The sequence below is a fragment of the Bactrocera oleae genome, chromosome 5, assembly GCF_042242935.1.
Source record: "Bactrocera oleae isolate idBacOlea1 chromosome 5, idBacOlea1, whole genome shotgun sequence".
Lineage (NCBI taxonomy): Eukaryota > Metazoa > Arthropoda > Insecta > Diptera > Tephritidae > Bactrocera > Bactrocera oleae.
Genome location: NC_091539.1, coordinates 27,859,419 through 27,880,810, shown reverse-complemented (window position 1 = coordinate 27,880,810; position 21,392 = coordinate 27,859,419). Strand labels below are relative to the sequence as shown.

At 31.6% G+C, this 21,392-nt stretch overlaps 1 protein-coding gene across 6 annotated transcripts in view; it reads left to right on the top strand.

The window, feature by feature from the left end:
* Window positions 1–19,328, top strand: part of Tomosyn (syntaxin-binding protein tomosyn) — a 59,648-nt gene extending 40,320 nt beyond the window's left edge. For 2 of the 6 annotated variants that reach the window (XM_036376664.2, XM_070109567.1), the window contains exons 16-24: window positions 15,754–15,870; window positions 16,309–16,431; window positions 16,496–16,609; window positions 17,015–17,308; window positions 17,450–17,558; window positions 17,766–17,852; window positions 18,547–18,642; window positions 18,706–18,830; window positions 18,927–19,328. In XM_036376664.2, the coding sequence (XP_036232557.2) occupies window positions 15,754–15,870; window positions 16,309–16,431; window positions 16,496–16,609; window positions 17,015–17,308; window positions 17,450–17,558; window positions 17,766–17,852; window positions 18,547–18,642; window positions 18,706–18,830; window positions 18,927–19,183 (1,322 nt within the window). In that variant the 3' untranslated portion in view covers window positions 19,184–19,328. Of the gene's footprint in view, window positions 1–2,128; window positions 2,184–11,247; window positions 11,603–15,753; window positions 15,871–16,308; window positions 16,432–16,495; window positions 16,610–17,014; window positions 17,309–17,449; window positions 17,559–17,765; window positions 17,853–17,981; window positions 18,442–18,546; window positions 18,643–18,705; window positions 18,831–18,926 lie in introns of those variants that run through there. The other 4 variants (XM_036376670.2, XM_070109570.1, XM_070109568.1 and 1 more) reach the window with 4 other exon arrangements.
* The last annotated feature ends 2,064 nt before the right edge of the window (window positions 19,329–21,392 follow it).

The window sequence follows — 21,392 nt, the reverse complement described above, 5'->3', positions numbered from 1 at the left end:
ACGCTTTGATTAAAAGTATGTATCTCTCATATAATAAAGGTTAATGTTGTCAATTACCCATAAAAATAATAATAAACCGACCAAAGTTCATTTGCGTTACAACAAAAAGCGATTTCGCAAGTTCCCCAAAAGAAAAATGACACAGTACTCGTAGGAGTTTATTATGAGCAAGTGGATTTAATATAATTATGAATAAGGTATACAAGAAAATATATAGGCACTGGGGTCCACATATTCAGTACCTAGGGGCTTGAACAGTTTCGGTATAGACAATTTTTGGTGCCAAGGAGGCATACTTTAAACGTATTATTCACGCAAAGTTTTACCACGAAATAATCATTGTTGCTTGATTCGCATACTGGATAGTGAAAAAATCAGATGAAATTTAAAATGGTGTTATATGGGAAATAAGCGTGGTTGTAATCCGATTTCGCCCATTTTCGCACTATAACATAGAAATACGAAAATAATGTTATGTACCGAATTTGGTTGAAATCGGTTAAGCAGATCCCAAGATATGGGCTTTCACCTAAAAGTGGGCGGTGCCACGCCCGCCGACTAATTTTAAACGCGGTTCCTATAAAGTCTAGTGCTTGATTTATCGCGCTTTTAGTAGTTTTTAACAGTACCGTTATATGGGGAGTGGCGGGGTTGTCAGCCGATTTCACCCATTTTTACACTGTAGGTAGAGGTGCTAAAAACATTTATCGATTACGCCCATCTGCAATACCAACCGTCTTACGGTACCAAGAAATATGTGTACCAAGTTCATAAAGATATCTCAATTTTTACTCAAGTTACAGCTTGCACAGACGGACGGACGTCTCTTCATCCTGATCATTTATATATACATAACCCTATATCTAACTCGATTAGTTTTAAGTGATACAAAAAACCGTTAGGTGAACAAAACTATTTTACTTTGTAATTATGTATAATTAGATTTGATATAGTGTTACTTAATAAGAAAAAATATCTTTTATGAAGTTTTAATCGTTCAGTTTGTATGAACAATAATCCGTGCCAATTTTCGTTAAAATACTTCATAAAATAAAAAAAGTCTTCCGTACAAGAACTTGATACCGATCGTTCAGTTTGTATGACAGCTACATACTATAGTGGTTCCTTCAATTGAGCAACATCTTGGGGGGAAAAGGACGTGTGGAAAATTTCAAATCGATATCTCAAAAACTGAAGGACAGACAGGTGGACATGGTTAAATTGACGCAGCTGGTCACGCTGATGATTTTCTATATACTGGGTGCTTGGCTCTAAGTTTGCTTCGTGGTAAACTTAGTGTACTTTGTTCGGGAGGATCTTGAGTTCCAATTAATAAAGGCTTGGTTAAATTTTTTGGTACTTTATTACAATATTTCTTATTACCTTCTACCTGAGGATTTGTAAATGAAGTTTTTATGGTTAAAAAATACTTTAATTTGAGAAGAATTAATTTTTAAAACCTTTATTGGGTAAAATATTTGTAAAAATAATAAAATTTATAAATTTAAATGCAATTAAAACCAACAGAGTCAACACTGAGTATTCCCGGATTAAAATACATTTAAATTGGACGTGGGAGAAAACTTTTGTCATTCTTGTATGCCATAGTCTGTCCACCATTTTTTCTGTTTATGAATTATGGCATGTTTCCGGTCGAGCTTGTATAATATTTCAAAAAATATGGTGCGCATATTAAAAAATTAATATTTTAACAAATTTTCATTTGCTCCTGGCCAAAATTATAGTTCTTTCAAACATTTTCCATTTTTTGCAATTTCTTTTACTTCTTAGCGAACGACACAATCAATGCCGAAGTATTCGAACGAAAATGAGTTTCCTCAATTTTGGTATAATTTTATGAAAGTTGATTTTTTAACTAGTCTTTGCAGTTTTTTTTTGTGCCTAAGTTCAAAAAAAATGTAAAAATATTTAAGTCGAATGCTTTTACAACAATTGCTTAATTAGTAAATGAAGCTCATAATACATACATAATGTGATTAAATGTAATTTAGACAGTAGTGTTATTCGCACTTACCTTCACACCAGCATACATCTGCATACAATTCTAACGCTACATAGAGAAACTTTTTCTAATCTGAAACTCTTCTGCTTTCTCTTTCTGGACTAGGATTCTGATGCAGATCAGTTCAACTGTCTTTATGTCATTGTGTGGAGGCTGTTTGGTAATTGATATATTTTTTTCTAATTTTAGAAGATTAGCGCTAATTGAATGGTCTATAAACAAAATACCTTATGCACAATGCAAAGATTTATTGTATAAGAATTTGTTAATTTCGTAGTTGTCAATTCACTTTAATACTCGTAGAAATGCAAACACCTTTTAGCAGATGTATTATTACATAAGTTTTCCACATATCCCGCTTTAAACCCATACAAATCCGTCTTTTGTTTTGCCATATTCTTAAAGGATATGTGTGTATGTGTTTATGTATGTATGTATGTATATAAATGTTACGTTGCACTCTCCTTGAAACGCGGTAAGAGAAATGACAACCAACTTAAAATATTCATATTGTGTTGGAATCAACACAGGAAATAGATAAAACAAGAACATTTTTAAAATAAAAATATTTATTCTCAATATGACTTGATATAACAGAAATATACAGGGACGATTTCAACCTGGAGCGTTTTCGGAAATAATTATTTTTATTAACGCCTAATTTTATTTTCTTTTGTAATATTAAAACATACTAATTATATAATTTATAATTAATATACTGCTTGTTTAGAAATATACTTTTATCATTTTACGCATTTACTCAATTCTATTCGAATGCAAACTACAATAACACCAATTTGGATTTATTAAATAAAAAAATTATTTTTAAACACACATGTAAAATATATTTATCCAAAAATATATCCATACGAAATATATCGAAGAAATAAAAAGATTTTAAAATCAAAGAGCTCTTAACTAGTTAAAAAACTATGCGTAACTTAACTCCTTCAAGTTTTTAATATTAGTAGTATATGGCTGAGCTTAGTAACTTCACGTAATTTCTTTTTTTAATAACATTATTTTATGGGCGATATCTATGGTAGAGTGATGTTCACATGAAAATCATTGAAGCTCATTAACAGAATAAAAAAAAAACAATAAATATGGTAGGTTGCAATTTTATTTATGTGGTTATTCCGTAATTTCTAATTGACCTTGCACTTCTGGTGATCAAATTATTAAGGAAATATCCAGAAATATGCATGTAAAGTCCTGTTATTTAAAAAAATAATTCCGTGTAAAGTAGAAATGAAAAGAAAGTATAACAATACTGGCTTCATTCGCCAGTGACCGCCAAAGTACAAATTATTAATATGAATTGTGTAGCGTATTGCCACATACCTAGTGACACTTGGGGACCTATCCTCCCGATAGTAGAAGCTACTAAGCTACCCGAAGCGTTCTAATAGAATATAGACCGCTAAGCTTATCAGTGAAAGAGCAATACAATGGTTTCGGGTCCATGGAATTGGGATAATAGGGAGATCGGTTCAGTTGTAGGAACTTAATCACATGTAAAATCTAAAAAAGCTGAACATAGAGCAATCTTAACGATTTATGGGATGCAGTTAATAATGAATAAACGAAATGTTGTAGAATTCTTGTCAAATCATTGCTACAAATTGCGATAGCAGGAATAGTAGTAGTAGCTAATTCTTAAATTAATACATAAACAATTTATGAGTGATCGTTAACCTAGGGCTTTACCTTATTCAGCAACTCAGTAGATTTAATAAAATTCCTGGGCATTCGCATACTCTTTATTCCGCCCATTATACTTATCTAAGATTCTGAAAGAGATATGAGTAAAAACACGTCAAGTGGACCCCCCATTTTCCACTTGATCATCGAATTTGAATGTAAGTATTTTTTCATAAAGTAGTCATCATGAGCAAGTAATCCCCCGCTCAGTTTTTTTAAATTTTAATTTTAACAATTTTTTTTTAATTGAAAATTTTTACTACTTTTAGTTAAAAAATTAATAATTAGAAAACCATTGGTGATTTTTTAATGAAATTTTCAGGAGTTATAGTTCAAAACTTGTATTTTGAGAAAGTATGTATGAATTTGAATAATTTTTTTTTTCAAATTGTTAATTAACTTAACTTTTTTTTTCAAATTGTTAAGTTAAGAAATGAAAGTTTTAATGACTTCTCCCTCAAAAAATTTAAAAATATGCAATAAACATTAAAGTAACGAAATCCGCAAAAAAATTTGACTAATCGCGATTAGATTAAGCAAAAAAAAATTTTTATGACGGGCGGTCAGCGCTGCCGGCATAGCGGTTTATGTTTGTGCGGTCTGACTGTGGTAGAACAATATGCCTAATACCTGCCTAGTTTCAAAGAAATACTTAAGACGGGAATTCCCTAATCCACCAGAATGTATTGAATACCCGCTATTAATATTTCAAGGCCAAATTTTTAACTGGAATTTCCTATTCTTTAAGTATTAAAAATCCATAATTTCTTTAAATTGAATATTTTTGAGTATCTTAGTCATTGACTTATCTTTAGAGTTACTTGGTAATTATAAATAAGGAATAATACTTCATGTTTTAATTATGAATGATTTTATTTCAACAAATGAAAGATAATAAATTAAATATTTTTTCATAAATAAAAAAAACAAAGAAGTTAAATAATTGTTAAATTAATTCTTATAACTTATACGTATTGCTTTATTTCTTTTTTTAACTTTATTGGTAACGATTTTAATGTCTTTGGCGAAAACTTTGCGCTCGAGTGATGTATTATTAAGAGCTCTGTATTGATGATATTGACGTGTATTTTTTATGGTTACACATCGGTCATAACGTAATTTAAACTTCTTCTCATGGGAGTCATAATCTTCTTGAGAGCAAAAACCAAAGTTAATTTTTTTAAATGCATTCTTACCCCATTCAAATAATGAAGTTGCATTGGTTATGTGCTTATCGCTTTCCCGTTGAAGACTTGCACGAAAAGCTTGCCTCTTAAAACTTCCTGCCAAACCATCACATGCTCCTTTCCCATGAGAAGTAGCAAAAAAATTCCATTCCGCGTCCACGTTGAAATCTTTTTTATGATTTATTAAATTCACAAAATTATACTTATCTTTGTACTGAGAAGCAGCTCCGTCCGAAAAATAGGAAATCTTTTTTATTTTATCCGCTCCAAACTTATTTTTTAGAAATTTTATCAATTTAAAATTAAAAAGGTGAACTGAGCTCGCGTCGTGACTAACTTTTTCTGATATTACAATGTAGTTTATATGTTTAATTTCTTCATTTTCTCTATAGTACACAACGTAAGGGTGAATTGTAGCCTGACTGGTATTCCAATGATGAGATTGGATGGCATTTTGAACAGTAAACAGTATAATTTTCAGAAAAATCAAGGCAAACGATAAATTTTCCATCCTCAACAGATGGATCTTGTCAGTAAAATATGACGCTTGAGATCGTGCAAGAAAATCATGTCTCAACAATTCAGGCCATTTTTGTCTTAAATCATTAAGAAAATCTTCTTTTGTCTTCGTTTCTTCAATGATTTCAGTTCTAAAAAATTAACTGAATTAAATAATAATAAAAAAATGGATAATCAAAAGAATTAACAATTTAAACATACAAAATCTAATAATTTCGATATTAATATGTAGATTGCGTACCAAAATATAAAGAATATTAATTACTCAGTGGCGGAAATATAAAAATTATTTGATGACAATAATTACAAAAATTTTAAAAGAAAAGAAGAAGATTTGAGAGTAAATTTCTTTACCTATCAGTACTTTTCCATTGGCTGTATGCAATTTCATTTATTTCATGGTTATTAAGCAATAGTTCCAATTTGTTTATAATACTATCACTTCCTGGACACTTAGTACACTTAGAAAAGTAACACAATGATGCAGACTCTTGGCAAACAGAGCTTTTAATTAAATCATTTGAGCTTTCTGAAATAATTGTCCCCTCTTATTTTAAATTCATTTTTAAATCCAGCTAATTGCAATTCGAAATTTTGATGGATTTTACACACACACACATTATGAGTTCCACTTTTGTAAGCAGATATACATTCCCGAGGTCGGAGTTTTTGAAATTTGGATAGTCCAATCTTTTCGTCAGCATAAGCTTCTTTAAATTTTTTTTGTATTTCGTGAACATTATATAATCGTTTTTGTTTTTTGATTTTCTTTCCATTTTCAATCACCGAAACATAATCTTTCATACCAGGCATTACTCGGCTACCATCATCGGATAGATAGAAAGCTTCAATATGATCGAGGGTTTCAATGTTTAGAGATTTTCCTCTCTTAATCATAGGTTGCGATGCGAATCCTCGTTCTTGTCGTATTTTTTTTTTGCAGTTGTCACCATTCGTTTGGAAACTTTAAACTCTTTCCTTATCATTTTAATCGACCAATCTGTAGAAAGCGTAGTCAAAACCTGAATTTTATCAGCTCTACTAGTTTTATCATTGAAAGCAGATTTAAAGTTATTAAGTAAAAACTCTTTTAGATCAATTTCACTATTTACATTGCTAATATTATACGTAAATTTACTCACAACATTTGTTAAAACGTTTTGACATTCTTTATTACTTGAGACTCTCTTGATTTTTATTGGAGGTTCACCAATTTCCGTTAAAAATTTATTAACCTTATAAATTTTTTCCACTTGACGTGTTTTTACTCATATCTTAAAGAGAGATACCCTTTGATGACCTCTATAACGTTAATTAGACCTCCTTACCTAAGAGTAGAAGCTTTGGGGTCTGTTCGCCATCAACACTACCCGAGTAGCCTATCGAGTATAATACCACGTACGTTTTTTGGTTAATGGTAATAAAAAGCGGAACATATAAATACTGTATAAGATAATTAAAAAACTACTGAGAGGAGTTCAGATCTTCATCGCACTTTGCACTATATAACTGTCGATATATCAAGCATAAAAATTGTAATCAATGTCTTAAAAATCGGAATTTTTTTAATGAATTTGTTATTTCTATAAAATTAAACGATAGGAAGGAGCCGTCAGATATCGCAATTACTCTCATTTCTAAATTTGTGTGTGGTAATTTTTGCAACTTAACTTCGTCTATATGAATTATATTATTTTCATCATTCACGTTAATCAAAATATTAGGTAAAAAATTAAAAACAAAACAGCTTAAAAGAGTTTGTTCTGTGTTTTTGCAAAGCTATTAAATCAATGGGTTCGAGAAACCGATAAGAAATCTTACTTTCTAATATGATCTGATTATGATAGATTGACTAGTGTACAGAAACCGAACGAAAAAGACTTCCATTACAAGTTTCAGTTACTATCTGAGAGATTTGCGACCTCAGTAGAATTGACTATATTATATTTTTTGAAGAATTTCCGATTTATATGGTAGTGTTTTCGCTAGATTTATAAAATAGAAAGTTACGCCACTCGCCATTTTGGAAGTCGGGACAGTACCGATTTAAGAAAATAAAAAATGTGTAAAAATTCTATAAAACTATTTTGATTCTAATTAATTAATTTTTTAATTAGTACCAAAACGTGGTAGATAGCAACTATAGATAGATACTATTTTATGTTTTTGCATCTATTCTACAGGACTGTGCTTAATTGGACCCAGTTCGAAAATAAGTTTTGACATTTAGGTGGCGGTAATTCTTTGCTATTTAGTATTTCGATTCTGTTCAATCGATTTTTAAAGGGCAAACGATTCTTCAATGATTGAAAGAGTGACACAAAGAAGCGATACGCGCTTCCCACGAAGAACAAATGATACATTCAGTACTGACGCTATAGTATATTCATTACGTCATTATATCACACATTGCATAAATAGACTTATAATCATCGAAAACAGATTGTGCTGTATTGTCTTCGTAAAATCATGTTATATAAAATAAAGTCCATCGTTGTTAAAATATTATTGTCGCATTTTGTGCTTAATAAACGAGAATTCGTGGATAATAAAACAGTCAAATAAAAACATAATTAGTTCAAGCTTTTTTCCTTAAAGATTTAAACTATTTGTTATATTATTGACTTGCTGAAACAAAATGATTTCTGAACTGACTTTCTTCAAAACGTAATTATCATGAAAATTTGGTTATATTTGATTTTATTCAATATCATTCAGATATCATCAATGGTTGCCACAGTGCCGAGTAGTTTTTTGGATATGTTGTAGTCCAATATCTGTTATCTAAGTTTTTATCTTTGTTAGTCTGGTAGGCTAATGAGTCACGCATATACCAGAGGAAGATCCGTAACGAAGTCTATGAGGACCGAGAGACTGTGACCAGTGAGTATGCCAACCATGTTCATACAGTCCCTTCTATCGAGTACCAGTTGGAACTTTGTATATTTCCGAACTACCGTTTTACACATGACTTTTGCAGTTTTGCATCAGGACAGATTATTCCATCGAGTTTTAACCTACCATGCCCTGCTCTTGTCCAGATCGTCAAACAATCGGCACAAAATTTGAAAATACAGTTAAAATGCAGTTTAATTATGCAGTGCAATTTATTGCCTGATAGATTTTTCATTGCCTTATGGGAGTTATATTAGAGAGTAACTTCCCTGATGACCTTTTTCAAAATTATTTAAAAATTAAACTAAAGCAAGGGGTTTTCCTGCAGAGTAGTTCCCCTCCATGTACTTATCTTGTCAAATAAAATTATCATGCACCTTTACCGAATTAATACTCAATGTTTACCAAAATTTATGACTCATCAAGTGACAAAAAAAATTATTTAATATTTATTCAAATAATTTATTTTCAACTGAATTTTAATCTCGAACAATAATGAACACTTTGTCGCAACAAATGTTTTTTTTTTCAATTACTTTAACTCTGCCATTATTGATTGTATTTGGTTGGCTGGAAGATTACTGTATGTATGTTTTTATTCTCTGACAATTTATTTCACATGGTATAATAATTTGGTTCACATCACAGTTGTTTGTAACACACACATTAAAACGATGAGACTGATTAAAATGATGGGATCAAGTAATCTATTCATGATGGTCCGTCCATTCGATCATCTGTCCACACAAACGATAACTAGAGTAAACATTGAGTTACATCCATGAACTATGGCAATAATTCTATTATAATTGACACTCTGTGTATTAGTTATAATATGTAAAAGCATTATAACTCATTAACCGAGTATGCTTCTACAATTCGTTCTAGCACAGAGGTTAATGGAGTAAGGAAACATGTATAACATTTCCATATATCTATTGAGTTATCTATCATTTGGCAACGTTACGATCCAGGCATACATCTCATATAACTGGCGTCTTAAAAAAAATGGCAGAAAGGTTTACCTAATTAATAACAAATCGCCACTAGAATTGACCCCATACGTCTTTTAGATATTCCTAATATTATATTTGAAATACACGTATACATTATCAAATCTTAGTTCGCGAGAACAGTGTTATCCGGGATATATTTCGAAAAGTGAGACCTGTTTCATAGTAGTGATTTCGTACCCAAAATAAAATATATTTGTCTATACATATCCTCCATGATAACTTCAGTCTTTCCGGTTAATTTAAGAATGATCAGTGTGTGAGATCTATAATTAAATTGTTGTTGGTCATTTAGGTCCCTATATGCAAACGTAAGGCGATTTCCCAATATTTATTAAGTACCAAATTTTTTTGAGATGCATCATTTTTAACAAGATTTCGCAGAAATCTCTTTATTTTCGAATGGAATCGACTTCAAAAGAACTTTCTTACCTGTTTTATTTTAATTGCGGCGCTACTGCACCAAGAGGCATCGCAATTTTTGCAATAATCATTAAATTTCGTGGAATTGTCTGCAGAATTTGAGACAATATGTCTCTCGAAATAAAAAATGAAAATGAAATGAAAACAAGAAAAAAACGTAAACTTCGGTTGCACCGAAGCTATAATACCCTTCACAAATACCGAATATTCCTTACAGGAACATGATTTTGATCGGTTAGTTTGTATGTATGACAGCTATATGCTATAGTGATCCGATCTGAAAAATTTCTTCGGAGATTTCCCGTTGCCTTGGACAATACCCCATGCCAAATTTGAAGATATATGAAGATATATCGTCAAATACAAAAGAATGGCAGCTATGTGCTATAGTGGTCATAGTAGTTACAACAATTTCTTCGGACATTGCACCGTTGCCTTGGACAATATCCCATGTATATTTCGTGACGATACCTCGTCAAATAGAAGTTTTCCATATAATAATAATTCTGATCGTTTAATTTGTATGGCAGCTATATGCTATCGTCGGTTCGACAAATGAGCAGCTTCTTGGAAAGTAAAAAACGTTTGCAAAATTTCAGATCAATATCTCAAAAAACTGAAGGACTAGTTTGCGTATCTACAGACAGACAGATGAACATGGTTAAATCGACTCAGCTGATCAAGCTGCTCATTTATATACACATTTTATAGGGTCTTTGACTTTTCTTTCTGGGTGTTATAAACATAATATAAAATCAATAAAAATTAATTAGGAATTTTTTAATTGGATGTAATGTTATAGCAGATTGTCCCTTGTCTGCTGGCTCTTATGATGCTTCTTTTATATATTTGCCTCTTGCGACATTTTTGTAATTAATGTACGATATTTACTTGCAACTAAACTAGTTAATAATTAATTGAAAGTCGCAATTATAAAGTTGATGTGCTGCAATTAAATACTTGCGTTTAAAGTTATAATTATTATATATTGAGTTTTTAGTTTTAAAAATGTGCGTGTTATTTTTATTTGTAAAGCGACAACTTTGAGGCACTTTATTGTTGAAAAAATGAAATCAATTTAAGAATTTTTTATTTAGGCTTTGACATTCTGTCTTCGAAGTGACAAAATTAAGATTTTCACGCTCAGTATTTGTGGAATGTCTTGATTAAATATACCTAAAAAATTTTAAATTTGAATTAGTATACTTAATTTTGTTATTTAGAAAAATATTAATATCAAAAGTTTTTTATCAAGATAGTAAAATGTTCATTAGTTTTAACTGTCAGGTTGTGCGGTCGAAATAACTGTAGGGTTTGTTCTCTTTTACATATGTTTATTTTTTATAATTATTTATATGATATTAATTCGTTACGAGTATATTACATTTTTTTATTTTATGTTTTGCATCAATTCAAAATGTATCTTAAATAAAGGCCAGCCCATTGTCATATCCATTTATTGTTACCTTCATATTTACCCCAGATAAACGGAGCAGCTGCATCTGTAGCCGGAACTTCGGCATCGTGTCCATCGAGTTATGGTAGCAAATTTGTTGTTTCAGGTAGTTCAAGTGAACGCCGTGCTAACGATGCCTCTGAAGCGGGACCAATCAGTAATATTGATGGCACATGTTTTGGTGATGGGATTGGCAATACTGTCGCTTCCAAATCATCTATTCAAGAACAAATACCATCATCATTACCTGCTGAAAATACTGAAGCAGCTGCTACACAGGGTTGCAGCGAAGTTGGAGCCTCTGCACAACCATCACTTCAGCAACCTGTTCAGCAACAAGTATCAATTCAATTTGAAACTTTAAGAAAGTCAAGATCGCAAGGTGGGACATCTTTAATTGCCTTTTACCATTCACAAATCATAAATCTAAATAAATCGAGGTTCTGGAGATACAAACAAATTCAAGGATATTTTATTACACTTAAGAAACTATTTATGCCACCGCATTTAACTCATCTTTAATTCATTTTGCTAATTACTCTGTGTCATGTAACATGTATACATATGTATATATTCGTTTTGAAATTCAGTTGAATATCCTCAAAGTTTTAAATGTTAAACATGATATTGAAAGGCTCTGGAACTCTTGGTCGTTCAAATTAAGAGTTTCAAATTAGGGCGCAATAATTATCATAAGGAGAATAATGTCAATGGTCATATTCGTATAAATCTAAGGAAAAACCAGTAAGGAGGATTCAACTTCGAGTATACCTAACAATTTATACTCTCGCAATTTGCAAGGTTCAAAGGCGAAAATTTTCAGGTGTTGGCAAAACTTTATAAACATATTTGTTAGAATTCAAAATTCATTATTCAACGAAATTATTAGATGACAATAATAATAAAAATATACTAGAATTCGAAAAAAGTCTTCGATTAAGCTCTAGTTTTCTAAAGCTGTATAAATTTCATTGCAACCTACCTAGCGGTTTTCAAGCTACAGTAGTTATCAGTTCAAAAATATAGTTTTGAGAAAAATGCATTTGTAGTTTTACACTCAATTTACGTAAATTTGCGTCTGCTGCTAGCCTCCTGCTCGCAAACGTTCCAGAGCACCCGAGAACTCTTTGTTAATTATCAAATAACTCGAAAAGTATTTGTCGGATTTATTTCAAATTTTCAGAAAATATTTCTAAGATATTATATTAAAAAATTTAAATTGTGACTACCTCTAATTATGATGAATGTGGCGAGTAGTTGCTGGAAAATAGAGTTTCACTTACCAATCTATTGTAAATTTCTTTGATCGATTCACATGAAATATTGTGAAATTCCAGTTCTTTTCAATATAACCTTCGTATGAAGCTATGTGGTTCTCATCTGATTGCACGCTTTAGTAGTTTAGTAGCTTTAGTATTACAAGAAGGAATTTTATGGGAGTGGTATTCGATTTCGACCACTTGCATTACCATCCTCCTCAGAATACAGAGGAACACGTATACCAATTCATCAAGATATATCAACTTTTAATCAAGTTATCACTGACACGGATGAATGAATGGACGCACATACTGATATCTGGAACTTAACTTGTCTCTTCATCTTGATTATTTTTGTATATACATATGTTTCGGTTAGTTTTAGGTGTTGCAAACAACTGTTAGATGAAAAAACTATTATACTCTGCAACATATTGCGAGAGTATAAATAGATGCAGGGAAAACTTCAATTTAGAAAAAAAAATATTACAGTAGGTTTTAATTTGAAAATATTTTTGCTGTAACCACAACCACCTATATAAAAATGTGAGCATATATAATACTAAGTATTAACAAGGCAACCAATTACAATTAAAAGAAAAAGTGTTTGAAAGATGATAAAATATGAATGCTTTATGAAGTTTTAAATATTTTCTAAATTGCGAAAAAATCCACAATACTCTAACTCAAACACAATAAATTTGTGTCCAAAGAAAAAATGGATTTTTGAAATCATTATTTTATCTGTGAAGTTATTTAAATCCAGTTATTATGATTATATTCAGCAAAATCCTGATCATTTTATTCTTTTAATGCCCTCATTTAATTTTTCCCTTGGAGGCAGAGACTTTTATCTATTCTTTAATTATTCGAATCATTTGTTATGAATCCGTTGACGCTTAGTAGACATACCTACTTCGTTTTTAAGCTCCATTCTACAGTGGATCACTTCTTGCATGAAAGATCTCACAGCGTAAGATTTAACCTTTTATGGTGCCATTGATACTTTATCAGGAATACTTCAAGCCCACCTCACTCCAGTTTTAGTCTCGTTTTATAAATAATATTTCCATTGTAATAATATGTTTTAAAATAGTCTACATAAAACTTTATAAATTGTACTTTCAAAGGCTTTTGACTACCTCAATTACAATGTTTATTCGCATAAAGTTGATATATTTAATGCCTCTGACTTTATTTAAATGTAAATTTTGTCGAATTTATCGTTACAATAATTTTAGCCTTCATATTGACGTGGAAGGCGAAAGATGTTTTGGTGTTTGTGAAGTTAAATTAAATAGTTTCAAATTTACTTAAAAGGTTAAAATCTGTTAAAAATGTTTGTATTCTTTTGTGTTTATAAATTTATTTCGGTATTCTCTTTATAATCTTTATCCTTATTAAATGTGATCCGTTGCTCAATATTAAGAAAACAGCAGTCTTTGTTATTTATTTTCTTAGCTGAAAACTTTAGATTTCGATACTTAACATACTACAAGGGTTGAAAAAAATCTTTGGTTTAACAAATTTTGCTTTTAAAGTATAATCGATTCAATAACTCACAGTAATGCTGTTTATTATTTGGTGTATCAACGTTCGATGCATATAATTCCATGTGTTCCCAAAAAAATATGGCTAAAACATTATCGGTCGACTCTCGATTAGATTTAGTTGAATACTGATGATTTTATGCCTCATCCATTGTCAGGAATCGGCGCAGAAACTCACCCTGGAAATTATGTTATCAATATAGCTTTTTGGTAAATACCTATGTATCAGTTTATATGGAATACAACTTCGGACATTTGAATAGCGATAAGGATACCATCCCTCGTCAATTTCCACAAATTTCGTTACAGATATTTTATTTGTATAATATAATACATATTAGGAACATTACAGATTCTTAATATTAGGTAAAGTAAAAAGTTCGTTCGGTTTTTTATTGATTTTTCAAAAGATGATAACTTTGTGTGCATTTGTCCGATTTAAGCCAAATATGTGCCGTTTTATTCATAAACTTGTTGCCAACGGGATTCCAACTTCATTATACCCCTCCCGTAGAAGGCTGCGTCCCTATTGGCAAAAAACTCGGAGACCCAATTTTCACAGGCCTCTCTTGAGGCTAACTTCTCGCCATTAAGCGCGTTCGCCATGGACAGGAAAAGATGGTAATCACTTGGTGCCAAGGCCAAACTATAAGGTGGGTTCATTAGGACCTCCCATCCGAGCTCCCGGAACTTCTGGCGCGTCACCAAAAACGTGTGTGACCTGGCGTTGTCCTGATGGAACACAATTCGGCTTCTGTTGATCAAAGATGGCCTCTTTTGGATGAGTGCTGCCTTCAAGCGGTTCATTTGTTGGCAGTAGAGGGCCGAATTGAGCGTTTGGCCATAGGGGAGCAGCTCGAAGTAGATGATTCCTTGCCAATCCCACCAAACACACAGCACATTTTTCATCGCCAGTCACAATCCGCTTCTGAAACGGGTCGATTTTGTTGCAATTCAGCAGCGATTCGCAGATGGAAATTCGGTCCATCATGGACTTTTCTGGCTTATCTTTAGTTCCTCAGCAATTAAATAAGTGCTCACGTCACGGTCTGTTTCCACTATTTTCATGATTTTATCGCAATTTTCGACGACAGGCCTCCCGACGCGTGGTGCATCTTTGACATCGAAATTACCGGAACGGAACCCAGCAAACCACTTTTGTGCTACACGTTCGTTTACAGTATCGGGCCCATAAACTATTTTCTCTTTGCTGGTGTCCATCTTTGACGAGCGCTCACAACGTACTGAGTCAATCAATCGAAACCTGTCGAAGACAAACTTTTTGCGCGAATAAACACGTTTTCAGCGCCGTATAGTATGACATGATGCGACACGTAACACTAGTACTATAGACAATAACGCCATCTCTTAGATAAAAACCGAACGAACTTTTTACTTTACCTAATATGTTTAAATTTATTCTTACAATATGGTCAGCTCTGATCGAACAAAAAATATTGTTTAAAATAAATTTTGTTATGATTCTAACAAAATTTCGATTTTTTAAGCTATAGTTGAAAATAATTCTAAATTTTAACCAATTATGTAGATTTAAAAAAAAACAAAGATTATTGCTACAATTAGTGTGCTATGTACTATGTATTAACAACTTTTTATTATTGTTAGAGCAACGATATTTTCACACCAATATTTATAAGCAAAATATTACTTAACATTTTACATTGTATGTAAGGAAATTGTTAACGTCAATTTATGTTTCGCAGATAAATTGGACGGCTCCTTTTCAAGATCCAGATCATCATCTATGTCGAGCATTGATATGTCTTCCTCTGAATCTGTTACAAGTTTAGCTTTTATTGAAAGTTATGGAAAGAAAAGTGGTATGTAATGTTTCTTACTTTAATATATTTACACTTACACTTATATCCCGAACGTCAAGATCAATATGTTCATAGAAATTTTAAAGAAAAGTTAAGATTTAATATTTGTGTTACGTTAAGCCAATAAGAAGATGAACTAATGTAAACAATTCAAATGAATACAATTTCCCAACTTTTTCAAAATGCGTTCTACATCTTGAACCGTTTTTGAACACTTTAAGGCATGTGGAATAATATTTAAGGGCAACACTTTAAATACCTATGTTTACTAAAAATGTATTCTATTTGTGCAGTTCCATTATTATGTGCCATTGTGTCATCAAGTTTGACACTTATTTTAACTGTGTTGTTTTGTTTATATGTATATAGCTGTTATATATACTTTTTCAGTACTTTTTTTAGGGTTTATAGAAATAAATATAATTTTTAATTTAACAGATAATTTAACACTCGTTCCTACACTTTGGATCGGAACTAGTTTCGGTTCTATTTTAACTCTTCTGATATCTCTACCTGAGAGAGAGTCACGAAAAACACAACCTGTGTTAGTGACAATTAATGGTAAGTTAGCCTTGTACATTTAATATAACTTTTGTGAGTTGATATCGTATTACATTTCTTGAAGGAGGCCCGCTGGTGCGATTAAAGGGTTCAATTACATCAATGTCATTTTTAGACTCATTTGGTTCTTTAATTCCTTATTCATTTGAAGCTTGGCGTGATGATGGAAAAAAGGACCGTAAGTATTAGTTCTAGTAGTACGGGCTTAATAATTAATGTATAAAATAAAAAAAATTCGTGAACTATTATGGTATAAAGAATGAGACATTGCAATAAAACCGATTACTTACTTATGTTTACCCTACTTCAAAAATGTAGAAATTTGTACTTTTTGTATTCACATATTTTATTTCCACGTGTGGTAACGATTTTTGCACTCTTTTTAGTTTAAACCGTTCGAATTTTACACGAAGAACTCAAAACCTTTATTCAAATTGGTTTAGTCTTCATTATGGTCCGGCTGTGCACAGCACGAACGAAACGCAACCAAACGTTCGTTTGATATTTCGTCGTATGATATTTATAATACTATGATAAAATACATAAATATATACTTATTCAAATTTATTCACATATTTTTAAGGCACCCCAACAAAAAGTAGTAATAAAACGAGCCCAACTTTTACACCAACAACTGCCAACACAATATCAAATACTCCGGGTGGAAATGTTTATAGCAGCAGCAGTAATGCCAGCAGTAGCGGAATAAGTGGAAGCCTTAGCACTGGGCTAGATTCTTTAACAGATAGACAATATATAGTAATCACAAGTGAAAAGCAAACAAAAGTCTTCGATATTGCAAATCAAAGTTGTATTTATCGCATTAATTTATCAGAAATGGATTTTGCAGTCAAAGCGGAAACTATTTCAATGAAAGGTAATTGAAAAGCTTAAATTACTGGTATTATTTGAATATTCGTTTTGAAAAGTGATCTACAATATTTTAACTTAATTAAATATTCAAAATTACATTAAATATTTTTGAAATTATCATTTACAATTTAATATATTTTTCCAGATGGTTCTTGCTTAGCGACGTATCTATCCAATGGACATTTGATGGTTCATAGTCTTCCTAGTCTAAGATTACTAATGGATACCGATTTTTTACCCTTGATGGAATTAAGGTATATACATGTGTAAATAGTTAGTAATAATATAATATTACTAATAATCTATGTTATTCTCACAAACCCAATAATCAGGAAAATAATTTAAAATGAAATACAATTTATGTTATTATAACATTTATGTTATCAGAAAGTAATATCTGTAAAAAAACTTATATTAAAATTTATTTAATTACAATCACATCTTTGTCATGTTATGTCTAGTTTTCAAACAAAGTGCAAGCAAGGAATTGTGGATCCAATGCTGTCTATTTGGGGTCAGCAAATCATTGTACACGAAGACACAACTCAGTAAGTAACGGAAAAACTAATTTTTATTTAAACGTGAAATATACATTTTTCTTATTTGGATAACACATCCTAATAGTTTTGTGAATGTTGTTATATTCTCAGACCCGAATATTGTATTTATCTTTATAGAAAATTCAAGGGGAAGCCCAAAGGCCTGATAATTTACGATTCAAAATAGAAATACAAGAAGTGTTATCAAATGCCAAATTATTTGTGTAACAAATCAAACATATTATATCACTCATATTATAATATATCAGTTAAAACATACTGGTTTTCCATACAAGGCATGCTTTTGATCGCTCAGTTTGTATGGCAGCTATACGCTATAGTAGTCCGATATCGGCAGTTCCGACAAATGAGCAGCTTCTTGAGGAGAGAAAAGAATGTGTGAAAAATTTCAGATCGATATTTCTAAAACTGAGGGACTAGTTCCCGTATTGCATATATTATATATGACAGAAATGGCTAAATCGACTCAGCTCGTCATGCTGATCATTTACAAATGTCTCCGACATTTCCTTCTTGGTGTTACAAACTAATTTATTTTGTGTAATAAAATAATTTTTTTTCCTCTGTAATTTAAAAATTTAATGTTTTTTTGATAGATAAATTTTGTCAAGGTGTGGTGGAGCAAAACTTCTTATGACGCTAATATCCTCATATATTTTGTAATCATATTTTTTAATTACAGAATTTCAAAGATATTTTGCTTTAGTCACAAAGGGCATGGATTGTACATGGCAACACCCACCGAAATTCAGAAATTCACAATATCATCAGAATTCTGGTACAATCTAATAATATATATTTTTTTCATTATCAAATTTTTTATAGTTGTTTATAATTGTAGTCAATTTATTTTGGAGATGATGGGTGAATTATACACGTCGCATGAAATGCCTGAGCAACCGAAGGAGAGCTTTTTTAAAGGCTTATTTGGAGGAGGAGCGAAAAGTTTGGATAGAGAAGAACTTTGTAAGTGTAGTCTAATTAATTCAGCAAAATGTTATATTATAATTTTTAGCTTAATCCATACTTGTGTTCCTTTTAATTTTAATGGTATAATTTTAGTTGGCGAACAAAGTGGGAAAGCAAATAGATCAGTTGCCAAACATATACCTGGTCCAAATTTGGATCAATTAGGACAGCGAGCTTCTACTGCAGCCTCTGAGATAAGTAGAGCGCATCAGTTGGCAATGGAAAGAGGCGAGAAGCTGAACTTACTGGAGGAGAGGGCGGAACGCATGGCCAACACAGCTCAAGACTTCAGTGGAACAGCACATCAATTAATGCTTAAATATAAAGATAAAAAATGGTATCAGTTGTAAAAATCTATTTTAAGATCTAATTCTACCACAGTTATTGTAATATTGCTTTTATAACACTTTCTACTACATCATGTACACTTATTTAATTTCTGTTTTCAAATAGTAATGTTATTTATAAACTGTTTTTAATAAAAATTTAGACAAACATTTGCTTTTCCCAATTGGATAATGCTATTCCAGACCCCATTTTCGAACAATGTTCCCTTTTGATTTAATTACAGATAGTTATTTACAGCATTCTATCGGTAAATTTAGTGAAAGTTTTTGGTAAATTTAATTTTGGTGAATTCGGATGTTTTATGTCTTTGTTCATGCGCTGCTCGGACTAGAATCCTATGTTATGTGCTTCCTCAGTTATAAAATCATGAAATCAACGATAGAAAATTTACCATTTACTAAATTTAAGTTGAATAAGAATTTCTTCGACAGTGTGCACTTTTCGATCACTTACATAACACCTTTTGATTACCACTGAAATAAACATTAAGTCGAAATTACAAAAATAAGAGATTAGTTTCCAAACTGTTTAAACATGGGAATTTTGCAAAATGCATATCTACTGATATCACCCGGGATCGATCCAAATATTATGTAGATCTGCGACTGCGAGCTCTTTTTGCACAGAGCGACCCATAAGAGATCCTCCCAACTACTTGCTCTTAGCAAAGTACCACAATTGTAGGTGTTCTGACTGGTCATCGCCCAATAGGTGCACACACGGTGCGATTAAAAATTTTGTCGGGCGCTTTTTACCAAAGCTGTATGGAGGAAGGCTCATGGTGTCATCTTGTCAACCATTATGTAGAAATATATATTTCAGAAAAATAGCGAAAACATATAATAATTCTTTAGAATTTTCCAAATATATTAGTTTTGTAAATATATTTAGAAATCCTTAATGACAAACATAGATTATGAAACCACACTTTTTTTGCCGCTAAACTTAAGGCTCATTCACGCTCATCAACGGTGAAACTTGTACCTCTTGAAAACGTAGTAAAGCTTAATGAAATCTGTTTCTTATTGGATCACATTAACTCAGTCGCTGAACAAGATCTATTGATGTAAGCACATCTGTAATTCTTGCACCCTAATTACATTTTTAATATTGTAGAGTTGTGGAAGTCCAAATCAATTTTGTTATAGTTTGTACTTTTCAGCTATGTAAATTGAAACAAATGTGTATGGCTGAACGACGTAATTCAGCGGGATTAATATTACTTTCATAAAATTATTTTAAGTAGAAGTTATTTCTCAATAAATTCATAGGAAAGAATAACTATTGTGATTAATACTTTGAGCCCCAAGAAAATTTTTTCCAGAAAGAGAGTTAAAGGTAGTGATTGACTGTCTGTACAGGATGTCTACTGTCTATTTTTATAGCCCCTATAATGGGTTTCAGCTCAACTGCATTTTGGTTGAAGTTTTGAAATTCGGTATTATCAGTATCAAGTTAATCTGTCAAAGTTGTAGTTGTCAAAGTTGTAGTTGTCAAACATCAACTCTTTCGTGGTATTACGGATTTCACCTCTGTTCCGTGGGGTTGACTAGAACATCAAAAAACTACAACTGCTACAAAGCAGTTGCGGAACGAGTTGAACATTACTGCGTTTATCTAGGACAAATATTAATAGAATATGGAAAAGGGTAAATAAACTAAGTTATATATAATTTTATATTATATTATTCACGAAGTGGAGCAACAGTAAAAATAGAATTATGGATTGTGGCAAGTGTTTCGAACATAACGAGTCGATACAATCTACTCAAATTTATTCGGAAATAACTCCTAATATTCTCTGGTGTAAATTGGTTTGAAGCAAGTATAACAAGACATTGGGCGTTTTCGGCAATGCAAACTGTGCCTTATGCATGATGCAACCAGTTCGAAAAAGCAAACCTGGCATCTTAGGACAAAACTTGCAATATTTGAGAAGTAGTTGCACAAAAAATTATGACAAAACCAACTGGTAGTTAAAATGTCAATGTAAGATATTTATATTAAATATTGTTTAAATGAGTTTAAACTCCCTCCTTCAAGTGCACCACTCTACTCGGGAAAAACTGACACACCCTAGTGAAACACACCACACCTGTGAACACTCAAGGAATTTCACCCCACACCTGTGAACACTCAAGGAATTTCACCCCACACCAGATGACACCACACAGGACAACACAACATACCACTTCTTTCTCTTATCGTCTA